General features: G+C 35.3%; 1 protein-coding gene across 1 annotated transcript; it reads left to right on the top strand.

The window, feature by feature from the left end:
• The first annotated feature begins 8 nt into the window (after window positions 1-8).
• LOC127835174 (monocarboxylate transporter 12-like) lies at window positions 9-13,061 on the top strand. Its single transcript, XM_052361480.1, has 7 exons — window positions 9-122; window positions 741-819; window positions 1,240-1,383; window positions 1,717-1,860; window positions 5,171-5,334; window positions 6,104-6,983; window positions 8,138-13,061. Exons 2-7 carry the CDS (start codon window positions 762-764, stop codon window positions 8,290-8,292), a joined length of 1,545 nt encoding a protein of 514 aa, XP_052217440.1. The 5' UTR covers window positions 9-122; window positions 741-761; the 3' UTR covers window positions 8,293-13,061.
• The last annotated feature ends 8,147 nt before the right edge of the window (window positions 13,062-21,208 follow it).

Raw genomic sequence — 21,208 nt, 5'->3', positions numbered from 1 at the left:
CCAGCGAAAAATATTTGTGTTGTAGAACTCGCCAAACATGTTGACATTTTAATTGTTTGTTTACTCTAAATTTTCAATTAGACAATTTGTGTTTGGGTTTATATGGAAAGTTGTTGCGTAAAGTAAATTGCTTGGTTTTAACTGTTTTTATGTATTTCAGATTTAGGTTCTCGATGTTATTATTTAACTGAAAACGAAAGAAATCAAACTAGGGACAGAAATTCGATCACGAACGGACAAAGTCAAATGCTGGAACTTCTCAGAGACGTCTCTGGACTTCTTTAAAGCTTAATGATTTCTTCTAAATAGCCTTACACTGTTACAGACATGTATAAATCAATAAGTGTTACAGTTTTATTCAACTAGAGAAGAGTTCTGTTAATAAAAGAATTGCTTGCACTTAGCATCAACAGACAATGTCAAAACATAGTCTTCTTGATGAACAATGCTTTTTAGTTTTACAATGTTTTCCCTGAATAATGTATTGTGAACTTAAATCTTTATTATAACAGGGGCCTATGCAAACAATTGTGTATGGGTCCCTGGTTAAAAGTAACACTAAATTTGCTTCAGTGTTTGTTATATTTATGTGTGCACTTCTACTTGAATCATTGTTTTGAGCAATGCAAACACTAATAATTGTAATAATAATAATAATAACTGTCAATAGATGTATCTAGAAGTTGTGCTGTGTCATGTTGCAGCTGAAAAATGTTGTCTTTATGATTTCTTAATGGCAGTAGAAATTCTCCACTCGTACAATGTCAGTGAGACAATCTGTTCCCATGGATACCGGCTGGGCTTGGATGATATGCCTTGGTTTGTGTTTTGTTTCTTTATCAAGCATGAAGAAAGCACAATTTTTGAGGGATTTGAATCCCATGCTTTTTTTACATTTAAAATATGAAATTTATATTTTATGATGAACTTATAATACAGAATTATTTGGAACTGTTGAAATTTAAATAAAAAATAAATATTACTGTACCTAATTCATGACTATTAATCAATAATCATGATCAAGTTCCAATTCAGGGCTTCCCCTGGCTCAAAAATTTCTTTTGCCAAATTTGTATTGCTATGGCAAAGTTCTTCTATTTTCGGCTATATTTAGGTTTTAATGAAGAAAAAGTTGTAGCCAAATAGAATTTTCTTTAGTGAAATAAGTCTATTTGTAGCCGTTGGCTAATTTGGCGAATGGCAGAGTAAGCCCTGAAATTCACCATTTTCTACTTTCAGGCTATTTTGTGAGTGTATTCTGCATGGTAGGAATTGCAAAGTCGTTTGGGATTCTGATGGAAGAGTTTGTTGGCTATTTCAATGTCTCTGTTGCCATGGCAGCCCTAGTGATGGGAGTCTCGGGAGGGATGTATACCATGGCAGGTGGGTGACAATAACAATATGTAGAGCACTAGACAATCCAGTCTTCATAATTTGATTTTGGGTCTTGCCAAATAACTCCTGTTGGAAGTGGTCATGAAAGTTTTTCTTTGTAGCGTTGCAAACAGTGAGGTGGGAAAACCACGAGCCTTGGTTAATATCTGTGTTACCAACAGTTACCTGGTATTCTATTTAACTCAGCATTTGTTTGTCCTTGGTTGGAAGGTAAACACTAATTTATTGTAATTAAAAAGTAAATTAAATAATGTAGATACAACACCATTTAAGTAAAAATGTATCCAAAGCAATTTCCTATATTACCATTGTGTGTTTCAGCTCCAGTGTGTGTACTCGCTGGCCAGCATTTCACTCAGCGCAAGGTCGTCATGGTAGGGGCCTTTGTGGGCGGTCTTGGGCTCTCACTGGCTGGGCTCCTACTCAGCATAGAGTGGGTCATACTCACCTCGGGGGCAATGTTTGGTGTGTACTTGGTGATTTTTTAGATTTAAGAAATAAATTTAAAAAAATTAGCAGAATTGTTTAACGCCAAATGGAGACATTCCATAAAAAATATGGGGACATTTGACCAAAAAGTGGGACACTTAAAACAATCAATCATGCCACCTTTAGTGTAGTCAGTAATCAGTATATTACTTAACAAAAGGCTTTTTTATTTACAATAAATGTATTTTAGAATTTCATGATCACAAACATTCTTCATTGTTAACACTCATGTGCACTATGCTAAATACTCCATAAAGTGAAATGTGGGGCATGCGTCTATTTGACATCCAATCGGGACAGAGGCCCCAATCTAACATGTGTATATCATGTCATGTGATGTGCACCTATCAAGCACTGTTTTTAGGGACCCCTGATTTTATTTAACCACTCATCAATTAACTCTAAATTTAGATTAATGCAATATGTTTTAACTATTTTATGAAAATCAGTAGCGAAATGAAAGTGAATTGATGTAAAACATCGATAAGTATCGGTCAGCACTCAATTTGTTGTACACAATCGGTGCTTTGGGAGGTTTTAGCCTCTGGTGGTATATCAGGTGGAGTCATCAAACATAAAACAGCAAATTTAAGTTAGGATATTATTTTTCCGGCGGTATGATTGCTTAGAACCAACCTTGATATTAGGGTCTTTTCCTGTATATTCAGACACTTAAATAGTTAAATTGACTTCTTGTACAGAATGAGAACATTTTCAACACTATTGAGATATTCAATTAAATTTTGTATGTCTTTACAAAAAAATAATTTACTTATCACTCGGGTATTTCCTTAATAACAGGCTTATTATAAAAAGGAATCTAAGCAACAATTTTTATGTCCCCCACTATAGTAGTGGGGGACATATTGTTTTTGCCCTATCTGTTGGTTGGTTGGTTTGCGCCAACTTTAACATTTTGCAATAACTTTTGCTATATTGAATATAGCAACTTGATATTTGGCATGCATGTGTATCTCATGGAGCTGCACATTTTGAGTGGTGAAGGGTCAAGGTCATCCTTCAAGGTCAGAGGTCAAATATACGTGGCCAAAATCGCTCATTTTATGTATGCTTTTGCAATATTGAAGATAGCAACTTGATATTTGGAATGCATGTGTATCTCATGGAGCTGCACATTTTGAGTGGTGAAAGGTCAAGGTCATCCTTCAAGGTCAGAGGTCAAATATATGTGGCCCAAATTGCTTATTTTATGAATACTTTTGCAATATTAAAGATAGCAACTTGATATTTGGCATGCATGTGTAACTTATGGAGCTGCATATTTTGAGTGGTGAAAGGTCAAGGTCATCCTTCATGGTCAGAGGTCAAATATATGTGGCCCAAATCGCTTATTTTATGAATACTTTTGCAATATTGAAGATAGCAACTTGATATTTTGCATGCATGTGTATCTCATGGAGCTGCACATTTTGAGTGGTGAAAGGTCAAGGTCATCCTTCTAGGTCAAATATATGGGTCAAAATTGCTCATGTAATGTAACTTCTGCAATATTGAAGCTAGCATTTTTATATTTGACATGCATGTGTATCTCATGGAGCTGCACATATTGAGTGGTGAAGGGTCAAGGTCAAGGTCAAACATCATATAGGGGGACATTGTGTTTCACAAACACATCTTGTTGTTCATATCTTACCTATCAGTCTGTTCATTCCTAATATTTATAGGAAAATACTAATTTTTGTAATATTTTGTTTTATAACTCAACAGATCAATATACTAATAGTAATAGGCTAGTGATCACCAGCATACTGTTTAAAAGAGAAGGTTTTAAAAGTTATTGGCACTTACACAACATGTGTAGCAAACTTTGATAAATATTAAGATAAAGTATATATGTTTTCCGAAATTTTAAATTCACATATTTTGAACCCTAAAAAACGTCCATGTGATAAATTTTTCTACCGGATAATTAAAAATAAACATGTTAAGTTTTATCAAAAATATGTAATAATTTTCCAAATATGGTGGTGAGAATCTATACGAATGGATGAAACTATAGGAAAGAAGGATAGTATGACTAAATGTCTGAAATTCTGTTCAATCTTTTTTTAACCCTTTACCACTTAGATACATATTTTTACACATTTGTAGTCTTAGAAAGTTACATTAAATTTAAGACCATTCTTACTAAATTCAAGTTTTAAAGGCTTCATTTCCAACCCTTAGATACCAATGAGCAGCAAACAGCATAAAACCTGAACAGACTGCGAGTGACTTGCAGGCTGTTCTGGTTTTATGCTGTTTGCACGTAGCCATTTTAACTTTGCTTCTAAGTGGGAAAGGGTTAATCTTTCACATGCTCTTTATTTTAGGGCCATATGTCTCATTCCAATGTAATTGCTTTATTATCCCCCGCCATAGGCTCCGTCCGGAGCCATATCTTGGAAGTGCTTTGGCGGATTTCATTGAAACCTGCTAATGCTATGAGTATACATGTATATATATGGATAAGAGGATGATGCACGCCAAATGGCATTATACATTATTTGTTAATAACGGAGTTATGGCCCTTTGTATCTTGAAAAAATGCTTTTTTGAGTGTCAAATATAACACTTTTGTGTCCAGAAGCATATTGGCGGGGGATATCAATTCAACGAATTTGCTTGATTTGTTTGTGATTAGCTTAAAACAAAAGTCATAACTTAAATTTATCAAAAGTTCTTTAATAAGAAGAGCTCAAACACAATTATTTCTGTTTAAGCCTGTTAGAGTGCTTCTAGGAGTGCAGGCTAACAATATTGTGGCTAAGAAAACTGGAGTAAAATGAGAAGGCACTTATCCAGAGGCCTTTAAAAACTGCAGGCTTTTGAAATGTGTGCATCATGACCTGGAGATGCTGGAGACATGTTTCATCAGCTGTCTTTAATAAAATAGTTCTTACCCATGCAGGTTTCGGCAATGCATGCATAAAAATACTATTAAGTGCTTAATACAAAATACAATGTCCTTACACGTACCTTACCTATCCAGATTTCAGCAATGCATACATAAAGAACACTACAGTATTTAGTGGGGTTTTTTTATCTACAAGGTATCATACCCATGTAGGCTTTGGAAACGCATGCATTAAAATCACTATTTAGTGAGTTGTTCTTTATACAATGCACCTAACCTTTGCAGGCTTTGGAAATGCATGCATTAAAATCCCTATTTAGTGAGTTGTTCTTTATACAATGCACCTAACCTTTGCAGGCTTTGGAAATGCATGCATAAAAATCACTATTTAGTGAGTTGTTCTTTATACAATATGCCTAACACTTTCAGGCTTTGGCAATGCTTGCATATTTGGTAATGGCCTAGTGATGCTGGGGCACTATTTCAAGAAGAGAAGAAGCCTGGCCAATGGTCTAGCCCTGTCCGGGGCCAGCATTGGGATGTTTGCAGTGCCCCCTCTGTTACAGTACCTTCTGGATACGTACTCCTTAAAGGTAAACCTTAAATTGTTGGTCATCAGTAATCAGTTTTCCTCATTATTTCAAAATATTGCAAGCTGAAATTTTCTATAAAAAGGGGCAAGCTATTCTACTTCAACTTTTGCGTCCAGGTTTGTTAAACGTTTTTCATTAAAATATTTTCTAAGGAATGGCTTGATTAATTTCATTTAAACTTAAAATGTGTATTTACCATAGGCTAAGTTTGAGAACTTTAGTATGAAATTTTTGAACATTATAGGCCTTGTTACATTTAGTTATTTACATATGCACTTTAAGAGGCAGGTGAGCTTGTTTCTCAGGAGGGTTTTCATTCAAACTTCAAACATTTATTCTCCATATTACTATGACCCCATAGGCCAAGTTTGGTAATTTTTGTTTGGCATTCTTTTTACACTTAGAATTTGTTCATATAAGCTATATAGACAGGTTACAGTTAATCAAAATGGGATATTTTCATCTAACTTCATTTGTAGGTACATGTACCTTATACCAAGACTTGGGATTGTGTATGGGATAGGTGGAGTCGAGATCTCAGTTACTAAAATGGCAAATAGACCCCACTTAATGTTGCAATAACTAATGGAGTTAATGTAATGAATACCTTGTATCCAGACAAAGCTTTGGATTTTTTAAGGCTAAATAATAAATATACCAATTTAAATTACTTGTTTTTTAAGTTTTATGAAAACAACAGAAAAAAGCATATTTTAAAGTATTAAACTTTTCTTCTACTTTAACTACAAGTCCGTGTGTATCATTTCAGGGTACAATGGTAATAATAGGTGGGATTTACATGAATGCGGCTGTAGCAGGTGCTCTGTATAGACCGGTTTCCCACTACATGGATCCCAAAGTGGATTCTAAGTCAGAAACAAACAAGTTGCTGGGCACCGAGCCTGCAGAAAACCATGTTGAACTTGGAACTGTTCGCAAACATGTTGACAGTGATGAGAACCATGGCGATCAGCAGAAGTCATTTGATTTTGATGATATTGATAGAGATGCTGAGGATAATAAATTCAAAATTAACAATCAGGACGTGTTAATAGGAAGTGTTGACAGTCTGCATTCATTAGCATTAAAAACTGAAGACCAGTCTAAATCAAACATGGCTGACAAAGGAAATGAGAAGAAAAATAGGATAACAAATAAATGCCTTCAGTTCATTGTTGGTTTGTTAGACTTCAGTGTTTTAAACAATTTTGTCGTAGATATGTTTGTAGTAGTCAGCTTCCTGATTTTCTTTGGACATTTCAACTTCGTTCTTTTTATGCCAGCCACAGCAACTGTTCGGGGATATTCAAAATATGACAGAGCATTCCTAGTCTCTATATCAGGAATTTGCGATCTCGTTGGACGAATACTAGTCGGTGTGGCGGGAGACCTACATTTCTGCGCCCGGTACAAAATCCTTGCCACTGCATCCCTGCTATTCAGTCTGGTGATATTTGGGTTTGCGTTTGCCACCCAGTATTGGTTGATGGGGATTTTAGTTGGACTGTACGGGTTCCTGGGAGGGTGTTATGTTGCGATTAACGCTCCAGTGCTCATAGACCTGGTGGGACTGGCTGCAATGCCCAAGGTGCTGGGAGTAGTGCTGTTTATTCAGGGCCTAGGGGCTGCTTTTGGACAACCTTTGCTAGGTATGTCATATTTGTTTAGTTTAAACCTATTATTTTAGCTTGATTGAAGCCAAAGGCGTATTAAAATATGCTTTGAGTCCATTTCATGGGTAGAACCATTACTTGGTGTCTTAAAGGGAGATCTAAAGAACGCTCCTGCAATGGGGTTCAAAACTGTGACCTTGTGGATAAGGGGACCTTGTCCTTTGCACCAGGGCAAGTTTTAGCTGTTTATTAATTATGCTTTTATCTAATAGGTTTTTTAGTGTATATAACTCAATTGAATCTTTTCATATTTTGGTAAAAAATGACAAAATTGTAAAAAATTGTTTCAGATTTGCACATTTTCTCTGTAGTTATGATATTTGAGAGGAAACAGTAATACTGAACATTAATCATGCTCTAAAACATCCTTTGCATTGTTTGACAATTTGAAAACCTGAAAATTATCAAGCGTTACAAACATGAAACGATTGAATAATTTGGAGTGTTCTGTTGTGATAGTTATAATTTGTGACATGACGAGGATTGTGTATATGAGGTATAAAATGCGTCTCATAGTATATGAGCATGGATGGCCGAGTGGTTTCAGCGCTAGACTTTTACTCCAAGGGTTAGTGGTTCGAACCCAGTTGTGGATTACTTTTTTTTCTTTCTTTCATTGTATTCTTGTTTTATACTGGATACATTGTATATATAGTTCCAATGTTTACATTTTTTATCAATTTCTAGCATTTAATTACAAACTTCAAAATATGCCAAAATCTGTGAAAAGGTCCCTTTAAACTGAAGTAAGCAACTAAGGGCCATCAAAGCCCCTTGTTTACATAGTGCACGCTTATTAATGTTGCAGAAGTGTAATTTGAAAGCATTTGTTCTTCATTTAAATGTTTATAACAAATATAATTACACGTATAATTATTGCAGCTACATTAATCCGTAAATTAAAGGGGATGAGGATGGGATTTAACCACATTCTCGGAAAACTGGGCTTAATTCATCTGCGTAAAGTCTGGTCCAAGATAAACCTGTGCAATGTGCACAGGCTAATCAGGGAAAACACTTTAAGCTTTAATGGGTTTTTTCATTGTAAAGGAAATTTCCTCTAAACGAAAATCCAGTTTGAGCAGAAAGTGTCGTCCCTGAACACCATCCCTCACATTGCTATGTTTCAGGGGCCATCAGGGATATTGAAGGGTCCTTTGTATCCGTCCATATTGTCTGTTCAGCATCTGCCCTCCTTGGCTCCATGCTTCTCTTCTTCTATCCGATGGTAGAGAGGCTTCAGAAACGACGGAAAAACAACATAAATATCATTGTAAAAGCTTAAGAAGAGTTCTTTTAGTTTTTATTCAAATTGTGTTATTTGTGTTAAGTATATTGATGATCCTAAGGACAGTGAAGATACAATAAAGTTGTGATAGTATTATTTTCAAATGTTATTAAATTTAACTGTCACATACCTCACCCATTGTGCGTTTTAATATTTTTTACAAAAGCTTTTGCATTATTCATTTAAAGGGCATTTTTAGTGTAAGTATATGGCTTATCCTAAATACAGTGTAGATACAATAACATTAAATATAGTATTTTTTCTTATTAATAGTGATTTGCAACTGTCACATACCTCATCCATTGTGTATTTCAATATTTTACAAAATCCTTTCCTGTATTCCTATAAAATCTGTTGTCCTATATATAATCAGATTGACCTGTTTTTACTTAGAAATACATGTACAATTGACATTCTCTCCAAGGACAATCACATTTAAATTGATCTTCAATTTTTTGTGTATCCTTTTGCAATAATCTTTCATATTCTCATCAAGAATGATTCCTAAAAACCAATCATTCTTTATTTCATGCAATACTGTGAAACTGGAACACTGTTGTGTTTAACAGTCAAACTATGTCACATAAACTACAGTGATTTCACGTTTGTTTACATTGATACATGGAAAATAATCTCTTAAGTTAAAGAGGGAAAGGTGTTAACCCTTTGCATGCTGGGAATTTTGTCATCTGCTAATATGTCGTCTGCTGAATTTCTAAAATTAGCATTTTCTTCGATTTTGTATACCCCCTGATCGAATGATTGGGGGCATATTGTTTTTGGCCTGTCTGTCTGTCTGTTTGTCTGTCTGTCTGCCTGCCTGTCTGTCTGTCTGTCTGTCTGTCTGCCTGTCTGTCTGTCTGTCTGTCTGTCTGTCTGTCTGTCTGTCTGTCTGTCTGTCTGTCTGTCTGTCTGTCTGTCTGTCTGTCTGTCTGTCTGTCTGTCTGTCTGTCTGTCCCAAAACTTTAACCTTACAGTTAAGTTTTGCAATAACTTTTGCAATATTGAAGATAGCAACTTGGTATTTGGCATGCATGTGTATCCCATGAAACTGCACATTTTGAGTGGTGAAATGTCAAGGTCATCCTTCAAGGTAAAAAGTAAAAAAATACAATCCAAAGCAGCGCAATAGGGGGCATTGTCTTTCTGACAAACACATGTCTTGTTTCAAATAATACTATAAGAATAGCAAACAGTTTGGATCCTAATGAGCCGCCATGTATAGTGGCGTCTCATCTGGATCCTAATTGTTTGCAAAGGCCTTCGAAAATCCGGTGCCAGCACTGAAAGAGTTATAATTTCATCATTACTGAATACAGATTTCATTTCCTCACAGTATTGTTATGACTCAGGGTATATATCACTCCTCCTTTATACAGCTTCTTTTGAATCTCGATGTGACCCAGTAATATTTTTGACTGCAAATTTAACTCCACTTTGTTAGTAAGGAGTTTTTTTGTTATTTTGGAGAGAATCAATCGTTTAAAGTCTCTGAGATGAATCACTTGATATTTGATATTGTATTTCTTGTTGTTATTAATATTATGTCAACTTCTGTGGTAGATTGTGTTTATAATGTTTGTTTTTACAATTAAAAACTATTTTTATATAAATATACCAAGATTTGGTAAAAAAATATATCATTTCCAAACTAGGAGGCCAAAATCACATAAGGGCAATGACTTTTTTACCTGTTGATCTGATTTAGTCATGGTATAGTTATTTACTTAACATTTTTGACTCTATTGTATTTTGTATCACTTTGTTTGGATCTGAGTTTTTATTTACATGTATTTTTTACAATTATTACAAAATTTCATTATATTATCGGACAATCTATAGATAACCCAGTAATAATAATGTTGTATTTATTATTATGAAATGAAATTATGTTGTATATTTTTTAATATTTGACCTTGTCAAGGTCTTCTTTAAAAATTAAATTATTTGTTTTGTTTCAAAATAGATGTAATGTTATTGTATTTTTCTTTTAGTGTGAATGTGAGTTGTGTTTGGTTTGCTTTTTATGTAATGTTTTAATTTTTAAAGTTTTTTTTTTGTTAAATCCCTTACACTGCTCGCCAGAGGGGGCTATATGTTTGCTCTTCATCCATATATCGTTCAGTTCATTTGTGATCCTGCAGTAGCTCAAAATACTTTAATGAAATTTTTCAATGGGGTGACAAGTCTTAAAAAGACAATTTTAAAATATTAAGAATTCAAGTAATTTGTTTGATACATTTAGCACTTGATGGAACATGCTCAAGAAACTGTAAAACGGGTTACATTATGTCTCCATAGGACACAAGAGTCTCTGTAATGAAATGTACAAATTACAGACATGCTGTTCCAACGTTGTGTTGTAAGACACACATAGAAGATTAATACCATGTTTAAACAATAACAACACATTGCAATACTCTAGTCATAATTGCTTTACTTAAACCAAGGTATTTAGCTTTTAGCCTCAATCAAAATGAATTAAATTGCCATGAACAGTGTTGAAACATTTTATATAAGGAAGATAATTCCTGAAAGATTTCATGATTTAAAAAAATTTCAAAGCCTACACAGAGGCATATTTGTTGCATTTAACAATGCCTAAGCACATTGCTTCTGAAAAAGTGAATGAAAAACAGCCTTACGCATGTCTATCCGTGGTATCGTTCCTCTTCATGAATACATCTGAATTTTGGAAGTTAACAAATATAATGTCAATCTATATTTAAAAGTGCATTTTTGGACATAACAACGAAAACTGCATTGAAAACGGCATGATTTTGACAAACTACTGGCTAGACTTTGCTCCCTGTAGTACTATGTGTTTGATAATATTGGCCCTGCTGATTGGTTGCTAAGATTTGTTACTAACAATTGAAAAGCATTAACTTTTCAGCACTTCTTCAGTGTATTTTTTGTGTGTTAAAGTCACGATACTATGAGGAGGGCCGTTACTATGAGAATAAGGGATAGAAACAATTTACCAATGTGAGGATTGTGGTTAAGGTTGTGGATCCTGATATTTTCTCTCTACTGCTTGAGCCTCTTGGTCTAGTGCATGACTATGTGACAGTTAGCCTGGACATTACCAAACTGCAGTTTTTTTTAAGCTAACTGAGTCAAAAGCACAGTAAATTGCTTTTGACATCATGGCAACTTTAATATCAGCGACACTGATTGCATGTTTATTAGCTTCCACTTTACATCAGGTGTTCTCAAGGTTTGGTGTTCTCAAAGGTCACAAAATATTGTTTAAGAAAGACCCTTTTGATGTTGGTTACAGATCACTGTAAATAATGTCTACTTTGACTCCATCACATCATTTTTGCTTTTTCCGCCTGTGTTTTGGGATTCATTCTATTTGTTACTGCTACCAAAGTACAATAATAACAACCCATGCATAAGACATCAAACCATGGATTTTTTCGATAAAATTTCTCGCGGTTTGGTATCATTTCTGATACTGGCGATCTTCATAACAGACAAAAAAGTAAACATGTAAAACTTGTTTTTGGTTGGAAATGAATATGAAACTTCAAATATGTTAAAACTATTGACTGGTATGTGTTAATTTTACTTTGATGAATGGTTTTATGACAGTTGTACTTTTAATATATAAAAAAATTACAAAGCTTTCATCACTTTAATTGAACGTTTTGCCATATGTTATAAAAGAACATTTCTAAATTTAATTATCGTTTTACTGTATTTGAAATTGATAAAATATGCACATCATTATGATCTACCGGCAATAGTGAGTACTTGGGCTTTAGCATGACTCCTGTTTTGCTTAGAAACTTTCAAAGCCGTGTAATTTAATTTACATGTACCAGTATTCAACTTGTAAAAAGGACCTCAACAACAGCTGCTATGTGTTTAAGATTTGATTATTTTGCATGTATATTTGCTTTGTATTGACAACAAAAAGCATTCTTCAGTATATGTAGCTATTAGAAACAAATCAGTTGTGTATGTAGCTATTAGAAACCTATCAGTTGTGTATGTAGCTATAAGAAACATATTAGTTGTGTATGTAGCTATAAGAAACATATTAGTTGTGTATGTAGCTATAAGAAACATATTAGTTGTGTATGTAGCTATAAGAAACATATTAGTTGTGTATGTAGCTATTAGAAACATATCAGTTTTATAAGTTGTGTGACGTGATTATTATTTATATGTTTATATTTAAGTATGAACAATGTCATTTTTCAATTTGTACTGAAAAGATTGCTTAAAATATGTGAAGAACATACTAACTTAGAATCTCATTCCCTAAATTAATTATGTGTAAATTTGAAATTCAGAACTTATGAAGATGTGACCCAGAATTGATGCTGATTTGTATTTTATATGCACCAATACTTGTATGTCCATTTCATTGGGTTACATATTTTTGTGCACCCGATCTATTGTGATAGCCATTAATCATCAATACTATCCCAAAATAATACTAATGATAATAATATTTTTCACAAAGTCTTAACTGTCATGTCAACAACTAGGTCACTTGGTCAAATTGATTAACATTTACTAGAGTTCAATATTTTTAGCACAGATTTCTTTCAACTAGCTCAGATTATTTGTTTCAACAATAATTATGCAGAATTGTGAATTCTCTAAAAACTAACGGAAAAACAAATGTGTGAACTTCGATGAACGTCCTAATTCTTTTTAAACAGACAAAGAGACATAGCGCCGTTATATGGCTCCCTTGTTGCGTAATCCTAGGGCTCCATATCAGAAATCGAAATTTTAGTACTTTCTTGCTACTGCTATTACTCTAAATTTTACGGAAACCTCAGTTTTAGCCAAAATAATCATTTTCGTGACTCTAATTTTCGGACATACTGGTTTTCGTCTATAATTGATGACTCTAAATTGTCGGATTTTATATTTTACAGCGCTACCAGATTTCTGCCCTGTTTTAGCTTATCTGGTGACCCTTCGATCATATTTACAATTGTATGAACAGACATGAGACTTTAATACACTACCTGTCCGTCTATCATATGTTTTTTATAACCGGATTAAGGTAATAAACCTGGCAGACGGATAGCAACTGGTCATAAAATTTGCGTTATTGAGTAAATTACCATATACCGATCATATAAACAATGTTTTCACCCAACAGCATTTGAAATGATATCGTATAAAGGAAACCGTTTGTTTTATTGTTTTACTTTTTTTACAATTTACAATTTCAGGCAAAGGAATGCAATGTATATGCTATGTTTATAGGTGTCTATCGCAACCGTTTTTTGTTGTTGGTGTTTTCACTTCATATACACTTATATGTGTGTTAATGCAGCATCAACATACTAAAACAATATTCCGGAAAGATAAAAATAATGCATTAGAATATCAACCGTATTTTCGTTTTTAAAACTGACGAAAGAAATGATTCGATGAACGATGTGAATCTAGATTTAGTTTTATTTCAGATTCGTTCATACGACATACGAACACTAACTCCGATCCTAATAAAAAGATAGTTCCGCTCGGCTTAGAGGACTGGGACAGTCATGTAAAATATCGAATATAATATATATTTTTATAAACAACTGGTGGCAAGATGAGTTTCAGATGATTGGTCAGTTACCACATTTTAACTAACTATTTTGACCTGTTTATTCTTTTCAGCTCAATTCAACAGTGAAAAATGCGCATTTTACCGTTTAATTACGGTATATAACAGCATTTGATTTTACCACAATATATCTATAGGAACAAGCATTGCAGTTATGAATGCAATTATTAGCAGCCGTGTTTTCTGTAAATGTTGTTATATTGGTCGTCTATTACTATGTTTTAAAAAATAATGCTTTTTTTGTGCAATCCACTTCTATAACCTCAGTTGATAAGGTCCCGACTTAAACATAGTTAACTACATTACATCTGGATGATGACCTAAATTATTAATTATTGTCGCCGTTATGGGGTGCATTCGGTTTCTTTTTGTTTAAAATTAACTTATATCTGTGCATACGCTCTTATTAGCAAATTTATGTTAAATTGAATTAGTATTCGATCACTTCGAGTGTTAAATCATCTCTGCAATCAAACCAGTGGTATTTGGTGTGTTTGTATTCCTATTATTAAGGGAAAATTTAGCTTTAAGTGATACAATCATAGACTTTACTTTGTAAATGATATTATTCATAAAATTTTCACAAATAAATGTATTTAGTTGTTCACAATTCTAATTGCATCATTTATTATTTTATTGTAGGTATTTTGTAAAATACGTTATTTATTTCTTGCATATTGTCCTTCCGTTCCGCTCGAATGACCTCAGGGAGTTATTGCCCATTGAATAATATGTAGTTTCCGCGTGAAATCTCGGACACCAATGATCTGAATTATGGTAAAACTTATTTCTTTCCAGCATCCCTGTAGAGCGAACTTGCGCATGTTGTCATGTCCTTCTGCTCCACCGAATTTTAGCTCGGCTGTTTTCGGAGAAAACCCGAGGAATTGTCATAGCCAGTTCGTCGTGTCCGTCGTCGTGTCGTCCGCGTCGTGCTAAAACCTTTACATTTTGTCAAGGTTTTGAACATTGGCTCTAAAATCAAAGTGCTTCAACCTGCAACTTTGAAACTTGGTATGTAGCTGCACCTTGATTATTTCTACATGCCACACCCATTTTTGGGTTACTAGGTCAAAGGCCAAGGTCACTGTGACCTCTTAAAAAAAAATCTGACAAGCTTTCATTTATTCACAACTGCACCCGCAGTCGAGCGTGGCACCCGTTATGCGGTGCTCTTTGTTAGAAGTTATTTTCCTTTGATTAATTGTTGCAGTTCTGAAGGAACCTTTCGATTTCGTGCGATATGACGGCAACCAATTTGTTAAACATGTATATGCAGTGCGCTCATGTTGTCAGGTTGTTTCGCCCTGATGTATTTGAGAGTATTATTGCCATATGAAAAAAGTTTTTCGCCAGATCTAGGACGCTTGTGGTTTAATATTTGATTGAACTTTATATACCGGACTGTGTTAAAACTGCGTTCCTGTGGCGACCTAGGACGCGATAAAATCGTCAAGAACTTCGTTGGGTCGTCTTAAGAACGTTTGAAGGTGGTATAAAGGGTTGACATGCACATATTGGTTTGTTGTTCAGCTACAAGTATTTCTGAAAGTCATAACCCTTGAAGTTATTAAATGATATTCTTATGATTTTTGTTTAGCTTTCGCGAAATATCTCCGTAATTTATGCTTCGAATTTGAGAACACTTAAAAGTAATATCCCCATAGTGTGGCCATGTGCATATTAGAGGTTGGTCACTGCAATGATTGTAGGGTGATTTATAAACCTTTGATATTTGACATTTTCTGGTATTAGTGATGAACTGTTCTTTTCCGCAAAAGATTGAAAAACATTCCAATTGGAGGCAATTTCATATTAAGTACTAAGTATCTAATGAGCACGTGTATGTTGCGAGGTCATTTGGGCTCACATGATTTATCGGAAAGTTATTTCCTTGGATTGCAAATAGGGCAAATTAAAGGGATGTTTTTGTGTCTGCTCGAAAATTAGTAACTAGAGATACCCATTCGATATACAGTGTTCTGGACCAGCACACACTGGAAGATCGCCTCACTCCAATGATTGTTCAGAGAGTTATTGATTTAATTTTAAATGTGTACATTTTTTATGGCCGAACAAGATTTTCAATGTCACTTTGGGCAGCTTACCAAACAAAGGGGTCATGCGCATATTGTTAAGTTGTTATGGATCTTTGATCTTTTGTATGGTAATATCTTTTTCTTATCCAATTCAAATTATTAACACATACATTTAGAAACTGAATTTTGGTGAGCATCCATCTGTGTCACCGATATTTGTGTCGCTAGTCTAATGGATTTATGTTCTCGGGCCAAGACCTTGGGTATTGTATTGATTAAATGAAGAACACATTTCACGGATGGTTCCATCAATATGGAGTCTTATAGAAGTGTAAATGCTGATTTTATGTTTCTGTGATTGAAAACACAATTTCTGTTTTTTGTTAAAATTATTGTTTGTATAGAAAACCTACCTGATTATGTGAAATGAATTATTGTTTAAAACGGTCGAATAAAATAATTTATTACACAACCGCGTTTTGTTTTACAGTGCAACCGAATTTCCCGTAAAGCTATGCTTTTGTGCGCGTGTTATATGGGCGGTATATGATTTAATTTTCAAACAAGATGAAGAATAACTCCCGATAAATACTTGAACAACATTATACCAACTGCCTTTGGAAACTTTGGCTAAACGTTAAATGCTCGTTGATTTGATCTACCGAATTATAATAAGTTAACGACTTGAAAATTCCTAGTAAATCTGTAAAATAAATGTATACGTATAGATTACAAACAAATCTAAAATTGCCTTCTGGTGACACGATGTTTGTATGTTTGTTTTCGCTTCACGAATTAATAATGCGGAATGTGTTTTTGACACATCCATTAAGTTAATTGCCTCTTTACTCGACCAAATGGCCCAAACGTACGGTGCTTTGCTTTGAAAAATGAGAAGCCATCATTTGTCAGAAAGGATGACCCATAGGCGTTGCCGATGTTTTCAACTTAAAACAGGTTTTACATCCCAGTAATCGTGCAAGATTGAACTATCTACCATGCTGCGATGCGAGGCTTAAGTTTATTTACAAGACGACAGGGCGAAATTGAAGAGAGTAAACGTATCCTCTTCTAGCCTTGGGCGTTGCTTGTTGTCAAGCGACGTGTAAGTGTGTTTGTCTTACTGTATGACCGATCGAAGAGAAATATTCGCGATAGTTTTACTTTTTTGCACTAGTGCATATATCATTATACTATCAAAGTGTCTGTTAGGACAAATATTGGCAAATACATAGTACACTGTATTTTTATCTTTGTCAAATTTACTTCAAGATAGCTTTCTTGCGTTTTTAATGATCAAGATATTATACACAAATATCAGCCATTGAACAGTCAAGTTTGACTCGCGCTGTTGTCATTAGATATTGCTAAACAATGCTACAGCTAACAAATGGTCATACTGGTCTCACCTTTTAGTTCACATTTGGACTAAGGTGCGCCTACATCGCCCTTAAACTGCCTGTGATTTGTGTAGGTTTTTTTTAATGCCGTGGGATTGAAACCATTTCCACATTTGGAATTTAAAATCTCAAGCCAGTATAAACCCAGTTTCCATCGCAGGTGAAACGTCTTTCAGTGTACAAAAATTGCACGGAAACTGCATACTCTATGAACACAATCGCTACATAGCCCGTAATCACATATGATGCCTTAAATCGTAAGAAAGTGTTTAGTCGATTGCAATATTAAGACAATAACTATTACCCTCATATGTGTTAATTCACGTGATAGAGTACTACAACTCGCAAGGTTTAAAACGACCCAAAGAGACCTTTTTAATCAAGCGTTCATGTAAATAAGTAACGTTCACCGACCTCTTATTATTTAAACCCTAAATCCAAATATTTTACTAAGCTATGAGTTAAGCAAAATTAAAAAAAAAATAAACAATGAGGTATTATAAATATGGACATGTTTTTCGCTTATGTGCTACTTATACCCCAGTGTTCTGCTTTTTATATGATATAATACTAACAGTCCGAAGCAGACACCGAAAACATTTAAACAACTTAAAATTTGTTGTTTTATTTAACAAAATTTTAATTTACTAAAATAACCCGCTTTAATATGCATTAATATCATTGTAGTGCGAGGGTTGTGAACTTTTTAGTACAGTAATGCTTGTATAATTGTATGTGTCGCATGTCTTTTATTTGATTTTGAAACAAAGTGAAACATTGTCCCTTTTATTGCATGTTTCTAATGTAATGCTTATTGCCCGTGGTGTCGGCGAGGCATGTGCTCCTTCGTGCCCCCATTTGTCACCGTAACGATGGCGCGTTATTTGCTGTACGATCATGCGACGTCAACATTTCAGAATTCCGTTAACGTTTGTGAGCTAGACGCGCGTGTGGATAGTCGTGTTTTGCGGAATTTGCGTTTTATTAGGAAGGCAAGATAAATTATTACCGGTACTTAAACAAACTTGATTATTTATCAGTTTTCATATCTGTGTAAATTATATCAATGGATATTTGATACTTATTTTAGATTCTTAGTTTAAACCAATTTATTTGAGCTCGATCGCTTCGAAAGCCTATGGCTTATTTGAAACGCTCTCGAGTCCGTTACCTAGAATTAGAACCAGTACTTGGTGTCTATGTGGGAGATCTGAAGAACGCTCACACAATGGGGATCGAACTCGTGAGCTTCCGATCGCTAAGCGGACACCATACCAACAACGCCGTGGTGACCATTTGTAGATGCATGGTCGAATCACAGTGAACTCGTTAAAACCGACATAATATATGTAAATTATTGAAATTATATTTTAAAGAAATCTAACACTGGAGAACTAGTTTGTCGATTGCTAGTATAACGCTTGAAAAAAAAACTTTTTATGTTGGCAATACACGACCCGATAAACATCGCCGTTTTTATTTACAGTATCGTATATATTTAACATTTGTTGTTTTTTATTTCATGAACAATCTTGAGGTTGTATTTGCTATAATTAAGTACATAAAGGCGTTGAAAACGATGAAAGAATACATCCGCGTGTAATTATGATAAAAAGTTTTAAACTATTGCCTCAAACAGATTTTTTATCATGTCAATTAGTAACGATGGGCGGTTTGCACGTAGTAAATCTGCAAAGCCAAACGATTATATTTTATTCAAAAGTATATGCCTTAAAGAAGTAAAAGTAGAATGTATGTGTATGTTAAGCCCTTAACAAAATTACTGGTGACTGATTTGATCGTTGTAGATGTGACGGCCTACAAAGAAAATAATCTGTTAACCAGAAAGATGACTATTATTAGAAGCCTAGAGCAGAGCTCGGAGGGACCAGAGGCAAGGGTCGTCAAGCGCTACCATACGAGTACCGCACTTCCGGGAGACTATAAAGGGCTCCTGAAGGAACATGGCGAATCGATGCAGACGCTCTTGTTTCAAGATGGAGCCGGGAACACTCTATCCGAGGAGCAGATGTCCGCAATTTTACCGAAGATTGCCGAATCCATCAGCAAGCTGGAGAACACCGAAGCGCAAGAGATTCTTCCCGGAATAACGCAGAGTATTACCAAACTGAAAAATGGCGGAAACTTAGTTATTACGACAATGACTCGGCAAATTGAGGATCAGGAACAAGAGGAACATCCGGTTATACATGTGGATGACCTTGAAAACAGCAAGCTATATTTGGTGAACGATTCCAGGGGGGAATTGTATTACGTTGAAGACATCACGGAGGAAAGTGAGCAAAGCTCCCACTATAGTAGTCATACCAACAATAATGAATACCAAACCATCTCGAAAATCAAGTCAAACGGAAACAGCGGAATTCGCGATTCTACAGCTCAGGAAATCCTTTCGACCATGTTCGGCGGAAATGACGTACAGGAAATGAGAGAAATAGACGAGGAATGGAACGAAAGATCGTACGATTATGAGATTCCATGCCGGAGAAGTGGTTACAGCAAAGACGCATTCAAGACCCCTTACATGGTTGAAGAACCCGGGGGTACTCTCCCAAGGGTCAAGGTAGCATCGAACGAAAACTACCAGACCTCGCATCAGACCGCCGCCTCGGGGGCCATGATGAACTATTACGACAGCAGCATGGTCCAGAATTACTCTCAAACTCTGCAAGGAATATACGGCGGTGACGACACACACAGCGTCACCACCGTGTCTCTGCCGACTGCCGACAAAGGCAGCAGAACTATTGAACGATACATCATCGATGGGGAGATCATCGAGTACCCGTTGGCTCCCCCGCCGATCTTCTTACCGCCTCTGCCGATTTGTATTCAGACCGGAAGCAACTACTCTCTTGTCAAGGTTGATGAAACCCCAAAACCGCTAAACCAGCCTCTAAGGGTCCGAACACCGGAAACGCCGATTTACGAGACAATGACGACCGTAAAAACTAGTATCGAACCACTTCCGCCCCCGAGGTCAAAACCTAAACCCAAGCCTAAACTTACACAAACGGAAGTACAAGAATCTCATATCCAATTCGACGAAGTTCAAGAGGAGAAATGTATCCGCTTCGACAAAGTTATAAAGGAGGAGAAACCTGACGTCGAAGAAAGCCGGTACTCCTACGATGAAAGTGACGTCGTTATTCGCGGCAGTTATACGGAAAACAACGCCGACGGCAACCAGATGGCACTTGTGCGCCGGAAGGGCCAGAGTCTGAGCGAGTATCTATTGAGCAGACTGAAGCACGTGGAAAACGTGGACATCCAGCAAAAGATTGCCGTAAAGCACAACTCTGACGATTTCCATGGCAACCCAAGGCACCTGAACGCGGACGGACTGGCGTACGATGGCAACTTCAACACAGTGCACGAAAAAGTTGACCTATTTATCAAAGGTAATCCTCGGAATCATGAGTGTGGTGTAGCCAATTTACGGATTGAAATTAATATATATTTTAAATAGACGTAATTAAAACGTATTTGTTTACAGTTATGCAATATACCATGAAATGCTCTTTTATGTACATTTTTTTAGTATATCGGTTTCCTGCATTTCTTTAAAACATATTCAATTACTTTAAAAACGCATCTAATTTATTTTATAAATTACATGTATTTCGATTCCTCAAAACCCGTACAAGTTTGTGTACTGTGCTCCTTTGTGGTAGAGAAAACGTTAAACACCTGAGATGATCGACATGTAAGGGCTCGTCTATGCTTTAGATGAGACAGAAAATAATAGTCAATCATTAACATTTACTTGACATTAGTTAGCAAATCAATCGTTTACATATGGTTGATATTAGTGCCCTCGTTCATGATTTACATGTGATTGACAAAAGTGGAGTAGTAAAGTA

Source organism: Dreissena polymorpha, chromosome 6 (genome assembly GCF_020536995.1).
Source record: "Dreissena polymorpha isolate Duluth1 chromosome 6, UMN_Dpol_1.0, whole genome shotgun sequence".
Lineage (NCBI taxonomy): Eukaryota > Metazoa > Mollusca > Bivalvia > Myida > Dreissenidae > Dreissena > Dreissena polymorpha.
This window is presented reverse-complemented; position numbering and strand designations above follow the sequence as displayed.

What these genes read in the sequence shown, in the direction of transcription:
- LOC127835174 (XM_052361480.1), top strand. Translation starts at nt 762, where the DNA reads ATGTCAGTGAGACAATCTGTTCCCATGGATACCGGCTGGGCTTGGATG. An exon ending in TGGATACGTACTCCTTAAAG is followed by an intron (nt 5,335 to 6,103) that starts GTAAACCTTAAA and finishes GTATCATTTCAG; the next exon opens with GGTACAATGGTAATAATAGG. An exon ending in TTTTGGACAACCTTTGCTAG is followed by an intron (nt 6,984 to 8,137) that starts GTATGTCATATT and finishes GCTATGTTTCAG; the next exon opens with GGGCCATCAGGGATATTGAA.